This window comes from Phocoena sinus, chromosome 10 (assembly GCF_008692025.1).
Source record: "Phocoena sinus isolate mPhoSin1 chromosome 10, mPhoSin1.pri, whole genome shotgun sequence".
Classification (NCBI taxonomy): Eukaryota; Metazoa; Chordata; class Mammalia; order Artiodactyla; family Phocoenidae; genus Phocoena; species Phocoena sinus.
Window position 1 is genome coordinate 94,656,643 of NC_045772.1, and position 25,202 is coordinate 94,681,844.

Genomic DNA, 25,202 nt, shown 5'->3' on the forward strand with positions numbered 1-25,202 from the left:
AAGGATTTAAGAACGAGCGTTTGGGAGAGAGAAGGGCCCCGTCATTTGGGTGCCCTAGTTTGCCCCTCCTGGAAGATGTGGCGAGGAGGGAGAGCCCCGCTGCCCCGCTCCAACAAAGGGACGGCAGCGCGTGCTCCGCAGAAGACTCCAGAGCAGCCTGCCAAAGCTCAGATCCACCCTTGCCTTCCTTTCCCCGGCCCCTCGGCCCCGGCGCTTCCTCCCGCGCCGCTAGGCGGGCGGAAAGGGCAGCGGGCGCCTTTAAATGCTAATGAAGTCGATGCCCAACTCCGGAGCCAACTCTCCCCACCCTCTTCCCTCCCCGGCCCGTGCGCCGCCTAGAAAAACTTGTGCGGGGCCATTTTTGGGGCAGTAAGATCCAACGAGGAGCCCAAGAGCTAACGCGCAGCCCGACAGCTCGAGCCGCCTCCGCCGCCAGCGCCTCGAGATCCGCACCGGCCTCCCGGAGAGCGAGCCCCGGCCGCCGCGACCTCCAGCCGCGCTAACCGCCGACCAACCGCCAGCGAGGCGCCCCAGGGAGAGCGGAGGAGGCGGCATGAGCGAGGCGGGCGAGGCCACCACCACCACCACTACCACCCTGCCGCAGGCTCCGGCGGAGGCGGCCGCCGTGGCCCCCCAGGACCCCGCGCCGAAGAGCCCGGCGGGCGGCGGCGGCGCGCCCCAGGCCCCGGCCCCGGCGCCCGCCGCCCTGGTCGCAGGCAACCCCGGCGTGGACGCGGCCCCCGCGGACCCGGGCACCGCGGCCCCCGCCTCTTCGGCCGCCGCGGGCAGTGAAGACGCGGAGAAGAAAGTTCTCGGTGAGTCAGGCCCGGGAGGGTGGGGGCTGCCCGGGGCGGAGGCGGGATCGCTGACAGCACGAGGTCCCTGGGGACGTCGGGTCCCCGGCGCCGGTGGCCACGGGTCCCGCAGGCGCTGCCGAGCGAGCGCGCTGCGCCCTGCGCTCCCGGCCGCCCGAGCGCGTTCCTCCTGGTCCTGGGCCCGGAGATCGGGTTCTTAACTCGGGTCCCCTAGGCGGGCCCTGTCGCATCCCCTGGCGAAGCATCCGTCGGTGCAAAGGGGAAAGGAGCGGCAGTCGGGAGAGAGGACACGGGGTTGAGATGGATGTGGATGTAGGGATGGGACAGGCACCCACGTGGGACGGGGACTTTGGCGTCCTCGCATAGGATCTGGGTGAGGAGAGCATTTCCTTCGGGGAGAGGAAGGCGCTCAGAGGAGACGGGGGAGGGAAAAGTGGAAAGGCTTCTTGCTGGGAAGGCTCAGGTGTCTGTCCCTGACGCCCTTCCCACGGGGGCGCGGGAACGAGGCCATGCTTCTGTCGGCCACTTGCGGGCGGAGAGGTGTTGCAATCCTCTCCGGGAAACTTGGGTCTTAGTCCTGTGTCCTCCGCCCTCTCTGTGCCCGCTGCTGCCGTGAACCACTGAAGTGTTTACCAATCACTCTCTCTTCCTGGATTGTGGGAAAGCCTTTGGTGCAGCAGCTGAAAAAACTTCGTCGGAAGTAAGGGTATGACGTTAGTTCACAACAACGTTATCTTGGGACTCGTAACTTAGGAAGGGAGCTCGGATGATGTGTTCAGGTCGGGTGGGGGGCGCAGAGCATCACAAAGGATGGCGGTGGGCGTTGTTGGTTTTGTCGCGTATTTCAGCCTTCTCTCCTTAAGTAACGCCCTGTAGGAGGCCTTAAAACAGGCTCACAGAGGATGTGTGCTCTATCACTCCCTCTTTTTTTTTAAACGGGGAAGGTGAGAGATGGTGTAGGATGCTTCCGATAAATTTTCATTATTTTGGATGGGGCGTATTTGATCTCTCTGAGCCTTGCCTGCCCAGTTTTCTAGGAAGAAAATTGGGGGAATAACGTGAAGAAAGTTTAATAAGATTCCATGTTTCCAGCCTTGAGAGGCCTGTTTTCATGTTTTTTTTGTTTTTCCTCCTCCCCACAGGGCAGAATTTTACTCAGTTACTGTCAGACAAAGTGCTAAATGTAACATGTGCAGGTTGAGAAACAAAATAGCCCTCATTTCCCTGGGCTAAAAGTTGCTTCAGTCCAGTCCGTGTCATATTGTGATACTGTTTGCAACAAGTGTGTCTTGGAACACTTCCATGCAAAATGTCAGAGAGACAACCTTGGCTTATCCAAAGCAGTGTTAGTATATATTCTTAATTTGATTGATTTTCACATAAAGGAAATTTTTCAGTTTTTCGCTTGATCCTTGTACCTTTCTGGATCTAACTAAACTCCTGAGTTTTAAACTGAAGCAGATATTTTTAAAGATGAAGGAAACAGATCAATCAATTTCCTCAGCCACCAACTGCTCTTAAGGTACATCCCTGGTGATGATGAGTCTGGAGGTCTTGGATCTTTCCACTGTCATTCCAACTCTCAAAAGCAAGGACAGCCTTCTGCATGACATTTCAATACTGTCTCTGTCCAGTGTGTTCTGCCATCTCCTTTCTTCAGCCAAGCAAGCACATGGTGCCTAAAATGTGCCAGGCACAGTGCTGACTGAAATGGAATTCTGGTTTGGGACTCTCACATTCTAGTTTTTACAAATGGTTCTAAACTGCAGTGCATAGCCACAAGCCAGGGAAAGTAGTTGACAGGACTGAGGGAAAACTTTCCCCCCTAAATGAAGCCTGATGGTCTTCCTCCGTTCCCACCTCCCATTCTGTGTATATAAAGTGAGTTTATGGTTTTAAAGCAAGAAGAGTGCATGGATGTGTTTGGCCTTATGAAGTCATTAGAAATATTTGTGGAATTAGGAAATTTTTAAAAACTACAGTGGGAGTAAAAATAACCTGCAGCCTGGATTGAAGTTATACTTGAAAATCACTTTCATCTTTCTCGCTCTTAGTGTTGCTTTTCTAATCAAGATAATGCCTTTGACAGTACCTATAGACATTAACTATATGAAAATGAATCAAAAAGAGTTCCTAACTTTATATTTTCCTTATATTTTTCTAGGTCATTAATTTTGGGGCAAATGAAGGGAGACACAAAAAGCATATCATTTGAAATAATGTGCGATTTAAAAGCATATGATTTATCAAAACCAGTCATCTGTGTACATTTGGATCCAAAGCATAGAATGTTTTTTTCCTCTTTGCCCTGCTGCTCTAATTTAAATGGCCTAAAACTGAAGATTTTAATAGTTTAATCTCTTCATTAGAGAGATCTTCCTTACTTAGCCTAAGAGCCGGAGATTCCTCAGCAAATGGTGGGCTGAATGACTTTGAAGACATAAAGAGTTTTTTGTTTTTCTTTTTTTTTTTTACAAAGAGAGCTAAAATACTTCCCCAAGCATATCAATCTAGCAAAACTCAGAACTAACCCTGCCCACAGCAAAGTAAGTCCTAATTACCGTTTTAGTCTTGAATTTGAAAGCCAAATCTTTATTGTTTATCCTTGGAAATGAAACACTCTGTATCGCATAGAAAGGTAGCATGGATTAATGTTAATTGTTATTTTATTTTCTACTAAGCTTTTTTCTTTTTTAAAGGTACTCTATTGTCCCATTATCTGTTTCACTGAGTCTTGATAATTGCTTTACGCCTTTCCTGAATTTAGGCTTAGGCATTTCTAGAGGTACTGGATTTCGTATTCACAGTTGATTCAGGGGCGTCATCTAAAATAATAAATGGCTGAAACAAATATGAATCTACAAAGTATAAATCCTATGACCATACTATTTGTTTAGATTCCTTCTCTTGAGTTCTATTAAGATCTGGCGTTCTACAGAAATGGTCCTACTCATGAGGGAAAGTAGAGACAATAATCAAGTTAAAGGGGAGGAGGTGATAAGAAAGTGCTGAGGGTTTGATTCCTACCAAGTGGAGAGAGTAGGGTAAACAATGAAACAGAATCCCAAATTCATCACTGGTTTGAAGAGGCCTGTTACATCATGTCTCAGGGTGGTAAGTACAGAACTGGGCTGAGCCGGCCTCAGTTCTATTATTACTCTTGGCTTCTTTGCTAGGCCCCCGTCTGGCACCCAGACAAGTTTCTTCAGGTCCCTGTAGATGAGGTATTAACAGGGAGCTACTATTTCACTATGTAGTTTGCCGACTATTTCAAAGTGTGATGAAAGTGATGTGTTAGGTGGTCGGTACTTACCTTGTTCATGTGTCTACAGTTGTTTTCGTTGTGACCCTTCTTTTGCACTTAGAAAATTTTTCAGTTGTAAAGCTCTAAAGAGCATGTTTTGGTTTCGTTTCTCTTTAAGCAGTGTTTCTCAGTTTTAATTATGGCAGAATTGTATAGACTTACGACCACTCCTTATCTTAGGACTTTATTGAAAAGTTTCATGAGGAAGAAAGGTTTAGTCTTTCTGAAAAGTATTTCCCTGTGATAGCTTCACTTGCTCCATTTTCTTCTCCCAGTATACTTTGGAGTTAAGCTTTTAATGGTTTCCTCGGGTATGTTTAGGCTTTAAATAATGCTATCAAGACCTTAGTGGTATGAGCTTTATCTTTTTGTAGGTCAGATACTAATTTATCTGTTTGATCCTATTTTAGCCACCAAGGTCCTTGGCACTGTCAAATGGTTCAACGTCAGAAATGGATATGGATTTATAAATCGGTATGTGTGTGTACCTCTACGTGTTTTAAATATCTCCTCGTGCTGTGGCACCTGCTGTTGGTGTCTTTTCCCATACTTTATGAATGGCTTGTGTAAGTTTTCAGATTTCTGAGCACCGTAAATATTCTCATTTCTAAGCTACTGATCATTAAACATTAATTAAAATACCTTTCTAAAACATTGATAAGTACTTATACAATCTAGTCATTAAAACAAAAAAAAGGTGGTGGTGGGGAGGATAAATTGAGAAATGGGAAGGGCCTCAGGATAACTGAGTCGGTGTCCACAGTTTCACAGATGGAGAGGTGGAGTCTTAGACTGGTTATGCAACTTTCCTAAGGTCGCACAACTAGTGAGTAATTGAGCTGGATCTGCAACCCAGGTCTGGTCCAAGTCCGGTAGAAACCGTAGTGTTTTCTTTAAACCATAGTAGCTTCTAACCATATAGGAATGAGAACACAGCTGTAAGCTATGGGGGTATTCTGATGTTTTTATACGATACCATCATTTTCTCTATCCCCCCCTCCCAGGCCTCCCTTTTAAAAAAAATTCCTCCAGTTTCTTCCTTGTATGTTTTGGTGGGTGGTGGCAGTTTGGGGCGGGGGGGTGTTTTAGGTTTCAGTGTAAGGAGAGCCTAGTTCACAGCTGTGCCCTGTCCTTTTAGCTGTCTTGCTTTGCTTTTGCTGGGAGGGAAATCTAGGGCTCTGGTTACACACCATGTGATTTAGAGAGAGATGAGAGGAAAGGGATGTTTCTGTAGGTTGAATCTGTATGCTTGGGTCCAAGCACTGTTGTCGTATGGAGGAGTGAGGTGGATAGTTTTTGGGTTTAGAAGTTTTTAAGGAGGATTGATTTGAGGCATCTGAATTGAGTTTAGAGGAGGAACAAACATTTATGCTGTGTTTTGAGGTCTTAGGATCTAAACCGTTCTTTTAAGTTTTTCGGCATACCTTGTCCCTTTAATCGTGAGCTTTTTGTCTTCCAACAGAAATGATACCAAAGAAGATGTATTCGTACATCAGGTAAGAGTGATGATAAATGTGACATTTGCTCTGTGCGGAGAGGGGCGTCTGTAATGTGCTATTATCCCTTTCCCAAAGTGAAGTTTTACACATTATTGTGCTACTCGAAACTCTTTCTGGGACTTTATTTTGGCAAGAGAACCCAGTTCTACATTTTAAGATTTGCACATAAGCTCTTCTGTCCCATCATAGTAACTGTTTTCAGACAGTTTTTATTTTTGCAGTCTAATGAAGTAATAATCAGACCACTTTCTAATTTTTAATGCCTTTGAGTCTTTAGCTAAAGCCCTTCTGTTTCCATGTTAACATCCTCTGCTCCCTGACTGTGGTTCCTCCTTGTGTTGGGCTGGACTCCATCTTCCTCTTGCCTGGCTGTGTATTGGTTCAAGCTCCGCCATCAGAGCAGCTTGAACTTGGAGTAAATAGCACAGGGAAGCAGATGGTTAGGGTGTGTGTATCTAAGACATTAGGAAACTCCCAACTCCCAGCATAGTCCTCTCTCCTGTGAGAACGAGACACGCTTGGCTCAGGCCCGGGTCAGAAAGGCCCGCAGCTCCCTAGATTCAAAGGAAATGTAGAAAATGGGTAAACGATGGAAAACATGGGCCTCTCTGTACAGAAAGCTCAGTCTTCTTTACATTCTTAGCCTAGGATATTATTCTGTTGGTGTGTATCCTGGACTTGCTTGGCAAAATAGGTTAAAAGAAGCATTATGTGCGCTTACTGTTCTTTTTGTATATTTAGTGTTCAGTGAATTGTCTCGCGCATGTGTGCAGTTCTCAGTGTATAACAACAGAGAAGTACAGAGGCAGGTACCAATACCAGCACGTTCACCTCCAGGGCTCTGTCAAGCATCTGGTTTTCTGTGTTTTTGTTTCCTTCTGTTCAGGATCGTGTGCGTAATGGGGTGGGGTTTGGAGACTGGCGAGAGTGATAGCTAAGAAAAAGCTCTCTGGTTGTGGTTTCTATCAGTTATATTTCAGTAGCTCCTGGGTAACTGGAGTAGATTATTTGGTTCAGACACAATGACTTTTAAAGTCATAACAGACCGAAGGGGAGTGTTGCTTATAACACCTAGAGGTTAATAGACCTTTTGGGGTAAGAACGCTGCCTTTGGTGACTGCTGGAGTAAAAGGACCTCACAAGTTTCTGTGCCCACGGCCAGCTTCACTGACCTGATTCCAGCCCCCTGTGAAGTTGGGCGGTGAGTCACCTCAGTGTGTTGAGGCTTGCCCAGTTTAACAGGAAAAGGGGAACGAGCCCGCAGGGAGGGGCTGTTTTTGGACTGGCTGAGGGTTCAAGGCCTGCGAGTATATCCTGTCCTGAACTGCCTTTTTCCTCTCTGGGTGAGGTCTCTGCCCTATTGGCTCATTTTTTTTTTTTTTTTTTTTTCTCCCTCCTACTCAGAGTAAGGGAAGGGCTGGATTACACATGCCTAATCGCTTTATAAAATAAGGTTGACCTAGTTCCATAGAAACTCAGAGCCCCTTTAACTATTTAGAGATACCAGCTAAAGAAATGGGGAATTCGTTGTAGGAATTATTCTCTTCCCGCCACTGACTGAAGGAGAGAGGCCTAGTCATAGCAGATATTTAGGTGCAGATGTTCAATGCAGGATAACATCTTCATTAACTTTTAATGTATTATCAGGGAGTGTGTAGGGATAAGTTGACATACTAATGGTGTGATGAGAAAAATTTGAATAAATATCATAGAGTTACAATACAGGGGGTATAAATGTCCCCCATCTCCCCTCCTCTTCCCCCACCTTCTTCCCCCGGGCTGTATTTTTATAACTTCAGATAAATCCCTTATCAACCTCCAGTTGGTTTCCTCATCCGTAAAATGGGAGGGGAGAAGGTGATCAGCAATGTTTTGTTCTTGAGGTAATTTCATATATTCTGTCAGAAATATTTATCCCCTTGGCATTTTTAAAATTTCTTCGAGGTTAGCAGTTTCTCTTGTGTCTCCATGTTTTAATCTGTGTCTCCGTATTTTTGTGTTTATGTGTGTATATAAGATTTCATGAAGGCATCCCCCCACCAGCCCCCTGCACTGATGGAGATATAGTCTGAATCTAAGACACTTAGCAGAGTGAGGGAACTCATCTATCCAGCATCACGACTAGGTCATCAGGCTGCAGCTGTGCATTATGTTTAACCCACCTACCAAGATGAATTTTGAAGGCTAACATGAGTTAAGACAGTAATGTGGAACATAGTTTTATAGTGTTTTTTGTTTTGGTTGTGGTGTTGTTTTGGAGATCCAGGTTAGTTGGGAGAGTAATTTTTAAGAGTAATGTTAGATCAGCAGTTTCTTCAGTGTAGCCAGTAAACTTGAGAGCAACGAAACCTGTGGCCAGTTTTGGCACCTACTTCATTTAAAATGTTCTGTTCTCTTGACAGACTGCCATCAAGAAGAATAACCCACGGAAATATCTGCGCAGTGTAGGAGATGGAGAAACTGTGGAGTTTGATGTGGTTGAAGGAGAGAAGGTGAGAGGAATTGTGACTGGGTATCCAGGGTGCTGGCACAACTCGCTTGCATAGTAAATGGTCTCTCAGCCCTTTATGAATTTGTCATTATGTACCTTGTTTGATGTAGTACAAAAGAACATTTTAATTTCTATTTTAATAAACGATTAACCCTATTTAATCATGGAAGGAAAAGCTAATTTCTCAAGGTATAAAATGACATCTTTTATTTTGGTACCAAATGTATATTCAAGTGTAGTTTAAAATTAAACTGTTATATAGTATTAAAAATAGATAAAAGCTGCTTTGGGGCAAAAGATATCTCTTTTTAAGGTTTTTAAAATAACATTTCTTTCTTTAAAGTTAACGTGTGCATAATAGGAAACCAAAAAACACAAGAAGCAAAAAACAAGGTATCTTTTTCTAAGAGTAAAGTTTTTAGGCTGTGATTTGTAAGCACTTCACAAATAATACACAGTAAAGAATGTTTTAATCTCAATAAAAGAAGATTCAAATCAAATATGATCATTATGTTTTCCCTTTGGCTTGGGTTTTGGAAAGCCAGAGGCATCCCGAGAGACTGTGTAGCAACCATCTTCAGATGGAGAACAGCCCAGGAAGCTAATGGATCATCTTGATGTGCATCTACAGATTTTTTTTATGCTGTTATCTACTTAATTCCAATATTAGTAATGTCCTCTATGCTTTGTTTTTAATCAACAGCATATTCTAGGTATCAGGCAAACAATATAGGATAAGAATAAAAACATGTTAAAGCCACATATGGTACTGCTGCCATGGAGGCTGATCGTGGCAGCTGAATTACAAGCTGAGCGAGTGACTGCTTCACTCCCAAATGAGTGCTCTCTTCACATACACACCATTCATTCCATAGCCCATATTCTTCACAGCTCTCAAACTGTTTTGTGTTTTGAAAGAAAAACAACTTTATTCCACCTAATGTAGAAATTTAAATGATTTCTTTACCAGTGTGATCCCCAGGGTATCTTGCAAACCTCTTGGAGTTTCAAATTATCTACCTGCAAATGCTGGCCTGTAACGATCTCTAAGGTCTCACCCAACTCTTAAAATTTTGTTTTGCCAGGTTAATTTTACCTCTGTATATTTTCAGAATTTGAGGTTATACAAATTGATGTAGAGTGGGAAATGTGCTCTTCTGAATCTCCTTTGTCCGAACTTTTTATACTTTTGAAGCATTACTTTATCCATTTGTCCATATGAGAATCCGAACGCTAAGTCTGTTTCAAGGATGAGAAGAAGGTTTAGAGAGGGACTACATTTGTGGACACTGCGTATGTAAGCGGACGCTAAGTCAAGGACCCTTCATTCCTGCTGCCACCAAGCTGGGAGAAATTTCCCTCTCAGTAGCTCAGTGCTGGACAGAGCCGTGTGAGCCCACAAGTGCATTCTCTTAGTACCCCGCAGAGTAATGTAGGTTTCAACGTTTTCTAGGAAGAGGACATTATCTCAGTTATTTTCCAGTGAGGAATATTCCTCCTGGTCTAGCATTCCTTTGTTACAGTCGCATCATATTTACCCCTCTGTGTTCCTTAAACAGATACATACTGCTCTTGAATCAAGCAAGAAGGCAAAGGTTGTGGAAGCAGACAAGCTGTATCCATTTATTATTATTATTTCTTTAACTTTTTATTTTATATTAGAGTATAGTTGATTAGCAGTGTTGTGTTACTTTCAGGTGTCAAGCTGTATACATTTAAATCAGGACGTCAAGCACCTTGCTCACCTTATTAAAACATGGGTGTGTATTTTAGGTCACCAAAGGACTCTCTGGTACGTTCTGCCAGTGTTCAACCCTCTGGCTATCTAAGGCCGTGCTTTTGGCTTCTTTTTAACTCCGAGGCCGTCTTTGCTTCTTCCCTTTCTCAGGGTGCAGAAGCAGCCAACGTGACTGGCCCAGACGGCGTTCCTGTGGAAGGGAGCCGATACGCTGCAGATCGGCGCCGCTACAGACGCGGCTACTACGGCAGACGCCGTGGACCGCCCCGTAATGTACGTTGTCTCTCTCTCTAATCAGTGATTGAAGAAATGCACACATCTAAACTCAAGTGTGTATACTTGGAGCACATAAATGCTGTATCTTCTCCTGGAGACACACTGGTTTTTTTTTTGGCGGCGCGGGGGAGATGGGAAATTTTTCATGTCCAGAATTTATCTATAGCTACTGGTCTTACGGGAAACTTGCCATTCAGCAGTTGTATCAGTTTGTATGTATTTGGCTGCCAGGAAGAGTCATTTAATTATCTTGTACCAAGAAGGCTTAATGAAGGTCGCTGTGCCAAGGTTGTCAAAAAGGTTTTCTCTTGCTTTGGCTCTTTTACCAGCCAGAGCCGCGTCATGCGGCATTCACTGGGAAAGGGGACCGGGATTCCCGTGACCGGCTTGAATCTGTTGTTCCTCCCTTGTTAACATCTAAGAAAGTCAGCCTTTGGTTGGCAAGGAGGAATGGGGAACAGCTCAGGAATAAGTGATGAACAGTGCTGGCCACAGATATATCAAGTAATTTGCCTCAGTTACGTAGCTGTTTTATTTAGCGTAGCATTTCCCATCATTTCAAAGTAAAGAAGCAATAAATAATTCTCTGGATTTTTAGTTCTTTAGATTGGTACCAATCCAGGTAGAAGGGCTTACAACCAAGTCCGGCTGGAGTTTTCTTAGGAGGCTCAGTTTAAAGTATTCTCAAGGCACCCAGAAAGATTCCCGTCCAGTTTGTGGTCATGAGGATCCTGTTAGATGTGAGTCATTTTCTGATGTTTCTAGAGTTAGTACCTGGGATTGGTACTATGGAATAAAATCCGAACAGTAAGTCTGTTTCAAGGATAAGAAGAAGGTTTAGCATCACAAGATGCTTTGTGAGCACAGGGTTGCGGCTATGTATAACATCCAAGGAAAACTTTTGAAAAATCGCACCAGAAGAAAGGATTTGCAGATTGAGAATGATTTCTCTCTACACTTTGATAGATTAATATCTTTCTGCTTACCTAAATGCTTCCTCTCTTCATTCTGTCATCTTCACACGCAGCCCAAACTGATTTTTATCAGATTCCTTATGACATCTTGTTTTTCTATTTCTATATTTCTCTTACCCACGTTTTGCTTATCCTGTGTGATTTTTAAAAGTAAGCTGTGTAGGGGGTGGCAGAAATGAGCTACCATAGCATTTACTCTTTCAAGTTCACCAGATTCACGGAGTTCTAGTTGTAATTACTTTGATTTCTAGGTTAATTCAGAAGTAATAGTGGGCGAAAACCTTTAGTGAAAACTTCTCCTTTGAAGGCTTTTCTCCTCAGCTGGAAATTCTGAAGTCACACATGTGAAAGATATTTAGAAATAAAATTATCAAAATTCTGAAAGTAAACATAAATGATGGTTTTCTGTTGTGCTGTCTTTAAGTCCTAATAACTTATTGAGTATGTTTGGCAATGGTGGTGCCATTGTTCTTATTTTGTAGAACTCTTAACAAAAGATCTGGCTATAGAAGACTCAAGAGATACAGAGAACCTAAAGAGAAACCCTCCTTACTATTTTGGTGAACATTTTCTATGCTACTATGTCTTTACATAATTGGGGATTGTACCTGATACAGGCTTTAAAAAGTGTAGAATGGCTTGGTTTTTCTGAAATTAGACTAGTTGAGGCCATAGTTGAAGCTTTTCCTCTTTGGGAATTGAGTTGCCCACGTGAGCTTTGTTCTGGAGGGCTCTAAATCTTAACTATCCTCAACCCCAATGTCAGTCATTTTATTTTGTTCATTTTAAATTTGTTCATTTTCAAAAATTGTAGTTGCTTCCCTTAAGACTACCTTTGGCATAGCAATCCCCCTGTAAAGTAGGATTTGAAATAAAAAATTCTTTGAGGGATGTTTAGCTGTTTGCTTATTATTTTTCTTTTTGATATAAAATATTAGTATGTGATACGGTAGTTTAAATACAGGAAAAAATATAAAATGAGTCAGTACTTCCCTTTGTTAATAAGGTTTATTATATTCAGAAACTGTATTTATTACTTACTACTGTCTATTAAAGTGCAATTAAAACTTTATTCCTAAACATATAAAGAGAATCATGCCATAAGTCAGTGGTTCTCTTTTGGGTTTTGGACCCATTTATATGCTTAAATATGGGATCCCAGAGTTTTTGTTTACGTGTGTTTATACCTATTAATATTTATTGTATTAGAAAGTAAAACAGAAATTTAAAAGATTTAGTTTATTTAAAATAAGCTCATTACTTGTAAACATAAATAACATTTTTTTCATGAAAACTATATTTTTTAACTGAGAAGAGTGGTGTTGCTTTATGTGATTTTTTTGGTAAATCACTGATCTCCTCCGGTTTAATAGAAGACAGCTGGATTCTCACAGCTCCTGCGTTGGGGCTGCCAAGAGGCCACGTGTCACTGTAGTTTCTGGGTGATTCCCCTCCCCTCCCCCCCCAACTCATGAGAGAATGAGAGGGGAAAAAGACAGATGGCATCTTACCAGCATTATGAGAATAGTTTGATCTCAATAACCCCCGGGAAGGGTTTCAGAGACCCCCCGCCCCCGCCATCCCTACTTTGAGAACTGCTCCAGGAAGCAAACCACTTTGGACCAACCTGTTGATGACACCACAAAACATATTTTTCTCGCCTTTGCCCCAGTGGATGGCCAATGTTGAGGGAGACACATTTGGTGGAGCTAAATATTCTAAACTTGTATATGTTTTTTGGGTGTCTGGTCAACTGATATACACCAGTTCTAACTAGATGCGAGCTAAATTCGTTAGAGATTGATTGCACTTGCCTTTCTGCTTCTTGGTATTTTATGTGCGCAGATCTCCTGGAATCTAAATGTGGTTTATCCCAGGTAATCACCTGATAATCTGGGTTAAATGCATTTTTGTCCGTCTAATAGAGGGGATTGTTCCTCTGGGGGAGAGATTGTTCTCTTCCGTGGACATCCACCCTACATGTTACTCCTGGGGTCTCACCTTGCCGGAGCGTCTTCTGAATCTCTGTTTCCTTGCCTCGCTAGTGCGCTGGGGAGGAGGAGGAAGGGAGCGGCAGCGAAGGATTTGGCGCCTCAGTCGCTGACGGGCAGCTCGCTGGGGCCCTGAGTCAGCGGCGCCGCCCCCAGTACCGCCCCCAGTACCGTCCCCAGTACCCTCGGCGCTTCCCGCCTTACCACGTGGGACAGACCTCTGACCGCCGCTCCCGGGTCTTTCCCCAACCCAACGGAATGCAGGTAAACTTGCACCGGGGGCTCCTCTTCAGCGGTCCTCACCCCTCTGTCCGGCCTCCGCCTCCGCCTCCACCTCCTCCTCCAGCACCAGTGGCCGGAAATCAAACCTAGCTTTTGGCTTCCCGATGCTTCCAAAGCGGACTAGGCGGCCTTCTCAGAGCAGTCATTCCAGTCACACTTCTACAAGCACGACCACCTGGGCCGTGCCTATAATCGGGGACGCTGGGTGGACAGGGCACAGTTCTAGTGTATGGAAGAATGAGAGACGTAGAGTAGAGACAGCTGGTACGTGTAAGCACTGAACCCTGAAGCCAGGCGGGCCTGGATTTGAATCTTACCTCGTCTGTGAGCTTTTGAGGTTAACGTGGCCATCCATTGAATGGAGATAATTGCCTCACTGCGGGGTTGTGATGATTAAATCAAAGGTAAAGACCTTAGTGTGGTGCCTCAGGACGGAGAATGTCTATATAAAGTCCTTAATTTAGATGAAATAGTGTTGATTATTAAGAAAACCTAACACAGAGTGGAGATTGTTGATTCTCAATTGGTTCTCCTTTTTACTGCAAAATATTGATACAACTATCATGAACTTGACCTGTAATTAATAAGCCTTTTAACAGCTTTGCAGTTCCCAGGAAACTTGGTAATCTCGGGATAGGACATCATTTTTGTTACTACCAGCTACAACTTCTTCCCTTAGTATCCTTGGTTTTTGTTTTTTTACTAAGTGTTTTGACTGAACATTATGTTCAGTCTGTTCTTTGCTGCCCTTTTCCCTTCCTATCATGCATGACTGTGTTCTTTCTACATGGCTTCTTGTTATTTTTCCCCTTCTACTCTTTAACAGCTGTCCCTGACAAATGTGCTAAAAATAACAAGTAGCCTTACGTATATGGAGAGATTGGGTACATGAGGCATAGTAGGTTTCTTTAGAGGGCAGCACCCTGGGCCTCTAGGAAATGAGGACAGGAAGAGTCAGGGAGATTGTAATACACATTTATTTTTAGGGCATTAGTAGTACCTTCCTGAAATAATCCTTCTTAGTATTAGCATATACGTGTGTATCATACTTTCTTGAGACTATGATGATTATTTTCTAGATCGTTTGAAATAAAGTATATTTCACCTTAGGAATGGGAGGTTCAGAGCAAAGGGGTTCTTTGGTGCGATACAGAAGAGCAAGTTGAAAACTAATTTTGAAAATGTGCATGTTCTGGTAACCACATTTAGTTCTCTTAACTTGGGTTGAAATTCTTACCCATTTAATAGCTAACATGAAGTCTTCAACAGTCTTTCCTTAGAACCCTTCTAATACATACCATGTTTAACGTTCAGTGACAGAAGTCGGCTTAAGCCAACCAACAGCACCAAACGAAAATTCGTAAAACTTTCTTCTGTATAGCTTAGGCTACTTCCAGGTTGTCCATGTAATGGCTTAAAGCTATAGAGAGATCTCTGAGATGGTAAATATTGTTGAGGTCAAGTGGAAAAGTCTTTGCCAACAATTTATACTATTGTATATACAAAACTGTGAAATTTATTGGACACAACAGGAAAAAAAATGAAAATATGCAGGCCAATAGTATTTCCCTTCTGTACCGAGGACGTAATATAGCATGCTATATCAGTGTCCAGAGGACTTCCATTTTTTTTAAGATAATAATTCTAGATATTTGAAAAATAAGTCGAATTGGTTACTGAGCTAAATCAGCTGTTTGTAGTCTGTGAGAAAAGAATTATATGACAGAGGAAAAGGAGCAACATTGTTTGGCATCCACCAAGGGACAGATGTTTGAAATCAGTTCTTAGTTTTCCCTACAGCTTTATGGAGTTGGCAGTGGTATCCAGATTTTTGTTGTTGTTGTTACAAATGAAGGGATTTGAGTAGTTGAAAGAATTAGCAACTTTTACCTAAGGTTACATGGGCAAGAAGTGGTAGAGCTTGGTTTAAACTCAGTCTGTCTGTCCAGTCTCTTCCCATTCTATCATTCCAGTAAAGGCTTATCCTTTATACGTGTTCGTTGCTATTTCCGTGTGTGTGTGTGTGTGTGTGTGTATGTATCAGAGTTCCTGAGGAAACAGCAGCTTTGCTTGTTCAGAGAAGTAAGGGAGGCTCATGTGTTTGGGATGGTGTGAGTGAAGAGAGGGGTGAGGTGAGATTAAGGTGCTATCTTAGGGCAGGTCACGTATGCTGGGTAGACCAAGATAAGAACTATTGACCTACCCCAACTGTGATGAAAAGCCAGTTAAGGGATCTAAATAGGGAAGAAACGTATATGAGGAATCACTGGACAATTTAAGGGGGCTAGACCACGGTTGGCAGCAGCAGAAGTAAGGAGACCAGCTAACATACTTCCCCCATGGAGAGGGGATCAGGGGGGCATGGATTAGAGTGCTAGCAGTGGAGGTGTGAGGAGTGGTCAGATTTAGGAAATGTTTTCAGCATGGAAGGGGCAACCTGTGATGATGGAGTGAACGTGTGCTGTGAGGAGTAAAGGGTAGCTTTGTGAAGAAAGGCCAGGTTTGCGCGGAAACACAGGTCATTTGGAGATCTTCTCTTGGGCAGATCAAATATGCCACACACACAGCACGCACACACACACATACACATACACACATTTACGCATGTGTAACTTACAGTGTGTGTGTGTGCCTATGTATTTGTGTGTGCGTGTGTGTTCCTTATTTCTGCCTACTAAAATGGCCTGAGGTCAATGACATGTTAATAGCACTGAGCACGCCTGGCTCCCGGTTTTTCATTTATAAATACCATTCTCCAATAAAAAGAAGCCCCTCTGGAGAAACGGCTGATTTCGGAGCCAGGCCACAGAGAGTACAATATGAGCCTGGAACGTCTTGCTGAGCCAGAAACCAAGGAAGCACTCAGAGAATGCTGGAGACGCGTCCAGTAGGCCATGAGCCAGCTGGGAAGGGTTCCCATTGGCCACTAATGATAGTAACAGGTTATAACTCACTGAATAGCATAGAAGACCATGAGTCTTTACAGATATAGACAAATAAATATATTGAACTTGATAAGGAGTGAAATATTTACAGACTTTGAAAGTACTTCTTCACAGAATCCTCATAAATTACAAAGGGGGATAGAGTAAACTTACCATGGAGGAGCCGTACTGCTTCTTAAAGTGAACACTGTCAGTAACGGTACAGGTTGAAACCATATGCCGTCTGGCAGGATGCAGTGAGAAGAATCCAGTGCCACTTTCGTGGCTTCCCTTCCAAAGGTGCATAAGCTACATCATGAGAAGACACCAGACAGCCCCAACTGAGGGATATTTTACAAAATGACTGCTCCTGTAAACTTTAAAAGTGTCACGGTTGTGAAACCCAAGTGAAGATTGAAGAACTGTTCAGATAAAGAGACAACTAGATTCAAGGCATGGTTCCAAATGAGTCCCTTTGCTGTAAAGAACATTACTGGTGAAACTCAAGAAAATGGAGTCTGAGGATTAGAGTCTATACTTCCAGCTGTCCTGTAAGTTTGTGATTATTTAAGGAAAAAAGTTGGAGAAGATGGGTGCTATTTCAGCATGTTTATATGCCTGGAAGGAAATGATGGAGGAGAGAAGGGGGTGGGGGATTGAGAGTTCAAGTGCCCTAGCAGGCCAGAAAGAGGGGCTGGCTTTGGCTATGAGCGTGGACCAGTTAATCAGTCTAATGAGAGAAGAAAAAGCAAATGCAGTAGGTTGGTAGATTTGATGGTGAAAGAATGTGGAGATTCTTCTCTAATTGCTTCTCTTTTCTTAGTGAAATACGGAGAAGGAAGGGATATTACTTTTGAGGGGAAAAAGAAAAAGAGATTGAGATGTGGCTGTATTATAAAGAATTTCAGAGATTGTTGGTGGGTTTTTTTGTTTGTTTTTAGCTCTTTCTTCCCCTGGAAGTTCTGCAATATATTATTTCCCCAGCTTAAAATAAATTTCTCAAGGAAGGATATTTTATTTTTTTAATGCTATACTTCAATAAATAATGCAAACAGATGAAAGGAAAAAATGGTGAAAGGAAGAAATCAGAGGTGAAGGTGTGGTGGAACCTTTGAATGTAGAAACCATTACCGTATTGAAGGGATACCCAGTTTGTAGAATGAGTGGGTCTGAGTTTGAAAAGATTCTCTTTGCCCCAGTGTAGTACATCATTCCATTTCCTTTTGCAATAGAGGTTTTCTTTCAAGAGGTGAATGGAACACTTCAGAATTTTTAATATTGTAAAATAAATTTAGGTGTACTGGGATAAGGCAAAAGACTGTCTAGTGGGAATGAGTCTTTCTTTCTTTCCTGTCATTCACACAGATCTAATCAGTACATAGTTCACTGTTAGAATTGAGAGTTCCCAGCTCCGTAATGAAGCCTTTTATTTTCTCCTTTTAAAAAAATGTCTGAAGGCAACTGTGTGCCGTGTCTCATATCCTGTAGCCTGACACTCATGTTTGGCTCTCCATGCCTCCTCCTAGGGGGGTGAGATTGGAGAGATGAAGGATGGAGTCCCAGAGGGAGCACAACTTCAGGGACCAGTTCATCGAAATCCGACTTACCGCGCAAGGTACCGTAGGTAGGTAACGTTTTCTAAGAGCTAATGACCGATTGCAGGACTTGTGAGCCACGGTAGGATGGAAGAGGACGTTGCAGGTCTGTTTTGTGGATTTAGTATGTAATGAGAAGATGTGGCTGTTTGGACCGTATGTCCAAGTTGTGGGAGGGGCTCTGCGATCCATGTTTTCACACGGCTGTGTGGCATTCCCCCTGCTTAATGATTAGGATTTTTAGTCATCCCTGTACCAGAGCAGCATTTGCTTCTGAGAACTTTCCCGTGATGTAAAGTCATACTGGATTTTTATTATATTTAACGAGATACGCGGAAATGAATTGATGGGTCATTCATTCGGTGGTGGTGCTATGAATGGAGGGAGAGTTGGCTGCCAGCGAGTGTTTGGGACACTGAATATTCTGATAACCGGGGCAGTCTAATGCGGGGGTTAAATCAGCCTACAGATCATATCGTCTGTGTTTAAATCCCCACCCTACGATTAGCAGCCCCTGTGTAGCTGTATCTCCTCCAGCAAGTTTCAGGACTCCTCTTAGACTTAGTTGCCAGCTTACGCAGTGGACAGTAAGGGATATTCTACCGCTGTCAATAGGGTTAGATGTACTAAGGCGTTTCAGGTAATCAGTATGATGCCTGGTATAGTAAGCCCTCAATAAATTAATTGATTAGTACTACTACCAACATTGTTAAGGTTAGTGAAGGAGGGACTTCCCCGGTGGCGCAGTGGTTAAGAATCCGCCTGCCAGTGCAGGGGACACGGGTTCGAGCCCTGGTCTGGGAAGATCCCACATGCCGCGGAGCAACTAAACCTGTGTGCCACAACTACTGAGCCCGCTCTCTAGAGCCTGCGAGCCCCAGCTACAGGAGCCCACGAGCCACAGCTACTGAAGTCTGTGTGCCTAGAGCCTGTGCTCTGCAGCAGGAGAAGCCACCGCAATGAGAAGCCTGCGCACCACAACGAAGGGTAGCCCCCGCTCTCAGCAACTAGAGAAAACCCACGTACAGCAATGAAGACCCAACACAGCCAAAAATAAATACATAAAATAAATAAATTTATTAAAAAAAAAAGATTAGTACAGGAGTGTTATTTTATTTCTGCTTTATCCCTTGTGAAGACTGGATTGGGCTAGACTCCCTAAGATGCTTTTTAAGCTTTTTAAGCCTTCCTGTTCCTTTACCCTCTCCTTGAGGAGCTTCATTCCTGAATGACGTTCATACCACCCTGAAGTGTGGCAATATGGGTTTATTGAGAGGCGAGTAAGTATATTATTTGGGGAAGGATTTGTACCACTCTGCGTCTTTTCTCCCAAGATTCATTTCAGTGTTAGACATAGTCATTCTAATGATTCATTACAAAGGACTTTGGAAATAAAAGAGGCTTCATAGAAACGTCTTCAGGAAAACAGAAAAAAGACAGTAGTGTATGTGAACCCCAGCTCTGTCAATCTCTAGCTGTGTGATCAAAGTTGCATTTGACCTTTTTTGACCTATAAAAGCAGCAATCCTTTATGGTTCAACCAAATACTTACCCTCTTTAAACGTCTTGGTTTTCTTACTGTAAATCTTAAACTCACAGAATTAGCCCTGAAATTAAATTAGGTAATTAACGTGAAAACACACCAGCACAGGCTTTGGCACACAGTGAGCGATGTTCGTTTGTTTCCCACGTCGAATCCCCTTAGACTCCACTGCATGCTGTCCATGGAGGGCAGATACGGGAGCGCTTTTCTTTTTTAATTTTTCCATCCTCAGTGCCTGTCAAAGTGCCTGGTAGAATCATAGTGTATGTTCGGTGTATGTTTGTTCACAGTGTTCAGGTGAAGGGGGAAGATGACAGAAAGATGGGGCTTTTTACCACACCTTTGTTCCACTGGCCTGTGCATAATTCTAGCAGTAAGTCTTGATCCCTTGACTTTTTAATCTTTAAAAATAAAACCTGGGAATTCCCTGGCGGTCCAGTGGTTAGGACTCCGCCCTCTCACTGCTGAGGGCCCAGGTTCAGTCCCTGGTTGGGGAGCTGAGATCCCACAAGCTGCGCAGTGCAGCCAAATACATAAAACCTGATGTTCTTGAGGGCATCTGTTCTCTTTTCTCCTGTGTTCTCTGCTCTAGGGGCCCTCCTCGTCCACGACCTGCCCCAGCGGTTGGAGAGGCTGAAGATAAAGAGAATCAAGAAGCGGCCAATGGTCCAAACCAGCCACCTGCTCGCCGTGGATACCGGCGCCCCTATAACTATCGGCGTCGCCCCCGTCCTCCTAATGCTCCTGCACAAGATGGCAAAGAGGTGAGTCCAGCCAGCCGGAGGGGATGCTGCCAGATCATCCTGATTATGTCAAGCTTTAGTATTCCCTTCTAAGAGTGGTTTTATAACCTGAAAACCGAGACTTAAAATACGTATAATATGTATCATATATTTTTGTGTGTAACATTGTTCATTTATATGTGTGTGTGTGTGTGTATAAATATATATATATGGAGAGAGAGAGAGAGAGAGAGGGAGAGAGAATGCCCTGCACATATCACAAACCAAATATTTGAATTCAACCAGTTAACATTCTAGCTAAAACGTTTAGAGCTTTCCAAACAAAAGACAGCGTTTAGAGAGAGGAACCTGCTTCTCAGCACGTGTTGGAAGCAACTGTATATTTTTAATGGCTTTTTACTACGGAGAGTGGTGGTGTTTAGTTGCCATTTGGAGGCCATTCTTCTGCGGTTCTGATTTTTTCCTCATACTTTAATAAGAGTAGTTAAGATTTTGCACAGTGATTTACCTTCACAGATCCCGACTTGTGAGACCTTTCAGTCTTGAACTTTCCACTGCCGTATGAATCAGTTAATTTCTGGTTTGTGGTTTTGTTGTGTTTTCAGACCAAGGCAGGTGAAGCACCATCTGAGAACCCTGCTCCAGCCCCCGAGCAGAGCAGTGTCGAGTAACATCCGGCTCCCTAGGCACCTTCACCATCAGCAGGTAGGAGCTCGGGTGGCCGGCCCAGGAGCTGATATTCTCTTTAAGTAGCACTGATTTCTCAACAGTAGCACAGATCAGTCTCAACTAGTTGTGTAATTCATCTGGGCCAAGTTTCTGATCTCCATCAGGATTCTGGAGAAAGAGCAGCTTTGGTGGTAAAAATATCTCTGAGGCTGATCTTATTTTGCTAGGCATTGGGGACACAAATACACAGACAGAGTTAATGAGAGTCAAATTCATTTTTCTAGATAGACAGTTGTTAACTATTATCACCACCTCAGAAAACTTTAGAAAGTTTTACTTTTGTGACACCTCGTGGCCAATTTGATAATTTTAAAGTGCCTGACAAGGCCTCATTTTAATAACAGAGGACTGTGATCTGTAGAATAAACAAGAATGTGGTTTTTTTCTTCCCTTTTCCCTTTGATAACCCACATTATTTATTTTGAGGCAGTATGTGTAGTACGTGAGAGCCAGTGGCTTTATATATCCAGTGCAGGAGCCAGTAGTCATTTGCCTAATGATCTGGAGCAGTTTATTTATCCTCTGCAGCGGTACTGTCGGCTGCTGGTGAAATGATACTGACTAGATTCCCCGCTAGGGTTGCTGCAAAGACTTAGCGAGATAACACGTATGAGTGCCTAAGCAGGACGCGGCAAAGAGTAACCTCTCCATAAAAGTGAGCTTGTTTTGGGCTTCCCTGGTGGCGCCGTGGTTAAGAACCCGCCTGCCAATGCAGGGGACACGGGTTCGAGCCCTGGTCCTGGAAGATCCCACATACCGCGGAGCAACTAAGCCCGTGCGCCACCACTACTGAGCCTGTGCTCTAGAGCCCGCGAGCCACAACTACTGAGCCCGTGTGCCTAGAGCCCGCACACCGCAACGAAGAGTAGCCCCCCCCTCGCCGCAACTAGAGAAAGTCCGCGTGCAGCAACAAAGACCCAACGCAGCCAAAAGAAAAAAAAAGCTTGTTTTTCTTCATTGTTGCTTCCTGCTTTTTTTCTGTCTTCTTGTTAAAGATCCTGGACATTGTATTTATACAGGTGGAAATATACTAGAAAGACTGGCTCAGCGAGTCTTACAAGAATTTATAAGCCATAGTTGGTTTCATTCTGGGTTTTTCATCTAATAAGTCCTGAAAGTTTAAGTTTTTAGTATTTCTTGGTTGTTGCCCTTTTCATTACATAAATAAGGACTTCGCTTTTAGTTGAAAGGTTGTAAAGCTCATAGCAGCAGTGTTATTTTTCCAAAAATTGTTCAGATTTCATAAAATTTTGAGATCATTTTAAGTTTCTACTTTTTAAATGCCATCTGCTTTTATATGCAGAGGTTTGGGATTTCAATTATCCTTTCACTAGGTAGACAATTGCTATGCTGAGAATATTCTGTTTTATCTCTGGGTAGTATGGATAGTTTATTATAGAAATAAATTCTGTATTCACACTTGCTTGCATTAACTGACGGAATTATATGTTAATCATTTGGCCATAAACTTTTACTTGGTGACATTATTTTTAGGTATTGTTCCTAAGGAAATAATCCAAAATATAGGGGGAAAAAATTTCTACTATTTACAATCTAATGTTGGAGAAGTGGTTAAATACTGTGGTATATCCATATTAGGAGATATTGTATGGCCACTAAAATGAGTATGAAGAATTATCAATGCTATAGTACCATTTATTTGAAAAGGCTTCATGATGATAATTTTCTTTTCTAGAATTTTTACTATTATGTACTGACTGTTCTGGTTTGTAAAAATATTTTATTAAAAATTTTCCATTAAATTAATGTTTCAGTTTACAAATCTATGAAAGATACACGGTGTAAGATTTTGTTTAGAGCTTTCGAAAATTGATTTTTTGAACTACATAAAAAACATAATTTTTGCCTTTTTATTCTTTAACTCTTGATCATCTTGTCACTCTTCATAAGTTTGATTTGAATTTTTTCCAGGTGACCTGAAGAATTAATGACCATTCAAAAAATAAAGCAAAAAGCAGACCGCAACCCTACCAACACCAAAGAAACGTCCAAGCAATAAAGTGGAAGACTAATAACCAAAACGTGGACATTAGAATGCTCACTACTATTCTTTACGAAGCAAACAGCTACACGAGGAGAGTGTCAGCCAGTTTTTCCAGCAGCTGAGATCCTGGGAATGCCTGCACAGAACAAGAGAGCACCCTCCCCGGTTTCAGCAGCCATTAGGTTTATATTTTTTTCCTGGTTTTTACTGTTTTGGTAATATGAATTGAAAGAAGAAATATTAATACCACATGGGGAGAACCCCCCCTCCAACCAAAGAAATCTAAAATATGTAGTAAATGCTTTTTTTTTTCCTTTTTTGTTCATTTTGGATGCTGGTGCTAAACTTCCAAGTGTCATGAGTTAAAAAGAAATTTTATGCCCTTATTTATTTTGAGGATGAGGGGAGGATAACATTTTGCTTTCCTATGTGACTCTCTTTGAAAATGTGCAGTATGAAATTCCTCAAAAATAAAATTTTTACCCTTGAAAGGAAAAGATGTATAGCTGAAGTATGTTTTCCTATCTCAGCTGGAGTTGTTTTGTCTTTTTTGGTCTTTTTTCGTCACTTCGTTCGCTGAATAGTAAGCTCAAAGCCAGATGTATAGGTGGAATAGTGCTCTTTAATAAATGTAGGCATATGAGCTGAGAGCATAGGAAATGGGGTTATTTTTGGAATGAACAAGTTCACATCTGAGTTCAGCAGTAGGCATGTTTGGTTTGGTGCTCTTAGCTCTTGACTAATCCTCGTTGAGATGGTTGATGACATTTTGGTCAACGGCTTCCTTTAGATTAATGAAGGGGTTAGTAGTTCTAATATCCTTGAACTTCTAACCACAGAGGTTTTCAGCACCAACTGCTATGTCGTGCTTATATATATGTGTCTTTCAGAAAAGAGGAAGGGGGCCTCTTTGCAACCGCACTACAAATTTCTTTCCCCAGGTAGTAGATGGTGCCCCTAGGTTGAGAGACACTACAGTGTATGTCAATTCTGTTGAGTTAACTTCTCAGATCCACTGTACCTTTCAAATTATTTATTCCCTAAATCAAGTACATACTTGAGCCTAGGCTTGCACAAAGCACTGTTCGAGTGGCACAAACCCACAAAGGACCCGAGTCCCGCGGAGTTTGCGTTTTAGTGAGTGAATATAGAGAATCAACAAATATGTAAACAAATGTGAAATTTAATATCAGATGGCAATGTATGTTATAAAGAAAAATAAAACATGGTAAGGGGCAGAGATTGGCATAATTGTGGGAGGTATGTTTATTTTAAAGGGGGGTGTCTTTCCTATAAGATAAGAGGATATATAGATGGAGTCCTGTGGTGAGGGATGGATAACCATTTGACTATCTGGAGAGAAGAACATTCCAGGCAGAGGGAGCAGATGCAAAGACTCTAAGCAGGGAGCATACGTGGCTTGTTTGAGAAATCACAAGCTGGAGAAAGTGGATTGTTCAAGAACCTTGTATTGCTTTGCAAGTTTAAAAAAAAATCAAAATTGGTAATATGCGCAAGGCAAAAATGTTCAAAGATATTAAAAAGTATTTTATGAAATAAGTCTCCCATCTCAGTCCTGGTTCCCTCAAGGCAACCGGTTAGCATGTTTTAAAAACATATATCTGTTTCAGATATGTTTTGTGCGTGAGTCTGTGTGCATGTGTGTGTCTGACCAACTAATGTGAATTCGGGGAGACAGGGTCTTAATTGTCTCTAATGAGACTTATACATCTGTTGTTATAATTCTGTAGGTAACTTTACTGCCCGGCTGTTTGCTCTCTTTTCTAACTTTCCCCTTTTCTCTGCTCATTTTAAAGCAATTTTACTATTATGGAGTATTTCCAACATACTTTTTAAAATGTTTTTTTAAAAATATACCATATACATTTGGGCCCTGAGATTCTTTTCCACCTAATATCTTTCCTCTTGTTCCGTCATCAGTGTATGTAGAGTCCTCTTATCCCTTGTACTGGCTCCATAACTTTGCATTGCATAGTTCTCCATACCTTTGTCAGTCTTCTATTATTGGGTATTGAAGGTTTTTCAACATTGCAATTATAAACACTTTGTCATTCCAACACCCTTACCTCTAAATACCGCCATCCATCAGGGTTACAGCTATTCTATTTCTAGAGAAAAAAATGTAGCAATGAGTGCAAAGAGTTAGGGGAAAAAAGTCTTAACTTTGGTAGTGTATATAATTACAACCCTAAAACACACTGGTTGGAGCTACAGGAGAAAATACAAATTGGATGTGATATGAGGATGGGCCTGAAGTAGGTTCTTTTACAGC

General features: G+C 42.6%; 1 protein-coding gene across 2 annotated transcripts; it reads left to right on the forward strand.

Annotated features, from left to right (window-relative positions):
* Positions 1-318: 318 nt before the first annotated feature.
* YBX3 (Y-box binding protein 3) lies at positions 319-23,408 on the forward strand. Of its 2 annotated transcripts, XM_032644441.1 has the most exons (10): positions 319-815; positions 4,530-4,593; positions 5,582-5,615; positions 8,021-8,110; positions 9,998-10,120; positions 13,143-13,352; positions 17,821-17,918; positions 20,025-20,196; positions 20,781-20,880; positions 22,837-23,408. In XM_032644441.1, exons 1-9 carry the CDS (start codon positions 554-556, stop codon positions 20,844-20,846), a joined length of 1,119 nt encoding a protein of 372 aa, XP_032500332.1. In that variant the 5' UTR covers positions 319-553; the 3' UTR covers positions 20,847-20,880; positions 22,837-23,408. The 2 variants fall into 2 exon arrangements, with proteins under 2 accessions (XP_032500332.1, XP_032500334.1); XM_032644443.1 differs by lacking the exon at positions 13,143-13,352 and having other exon boundaries at positions 340-815.
* Positions 23,409-25,202: the final 1,794 nt, after the last annotated feature.

What these genes read in the sequence shown, in the direction of transcription:
- YBX3 (XM_032644441.1), top strand. Translation starts at nt 554, where the DNA reads ATGAGCGAGGCGGGCGAGGCCACCACCACCACCACTACCACCCTGCCG. An exon ending in GCCGTGGACCGCCCCGTAAT is followed by an intron (nt 10,121 to 13,142) that starts GTACGTTGTCTC and finishes TTGCCTCGCTAG; the next exon opens with TGCGCTGGGGAGGAGGAGGA. An exon ending in CTGCACAAGATGGCAAAGAG is followed by an intron (nt 20,197 to 20,780) that starts GTGAGTCCAGCC and finishes TTGTGTTTTCAG; the next exon opens with ACCAAGGCAGGTGAAGCACC.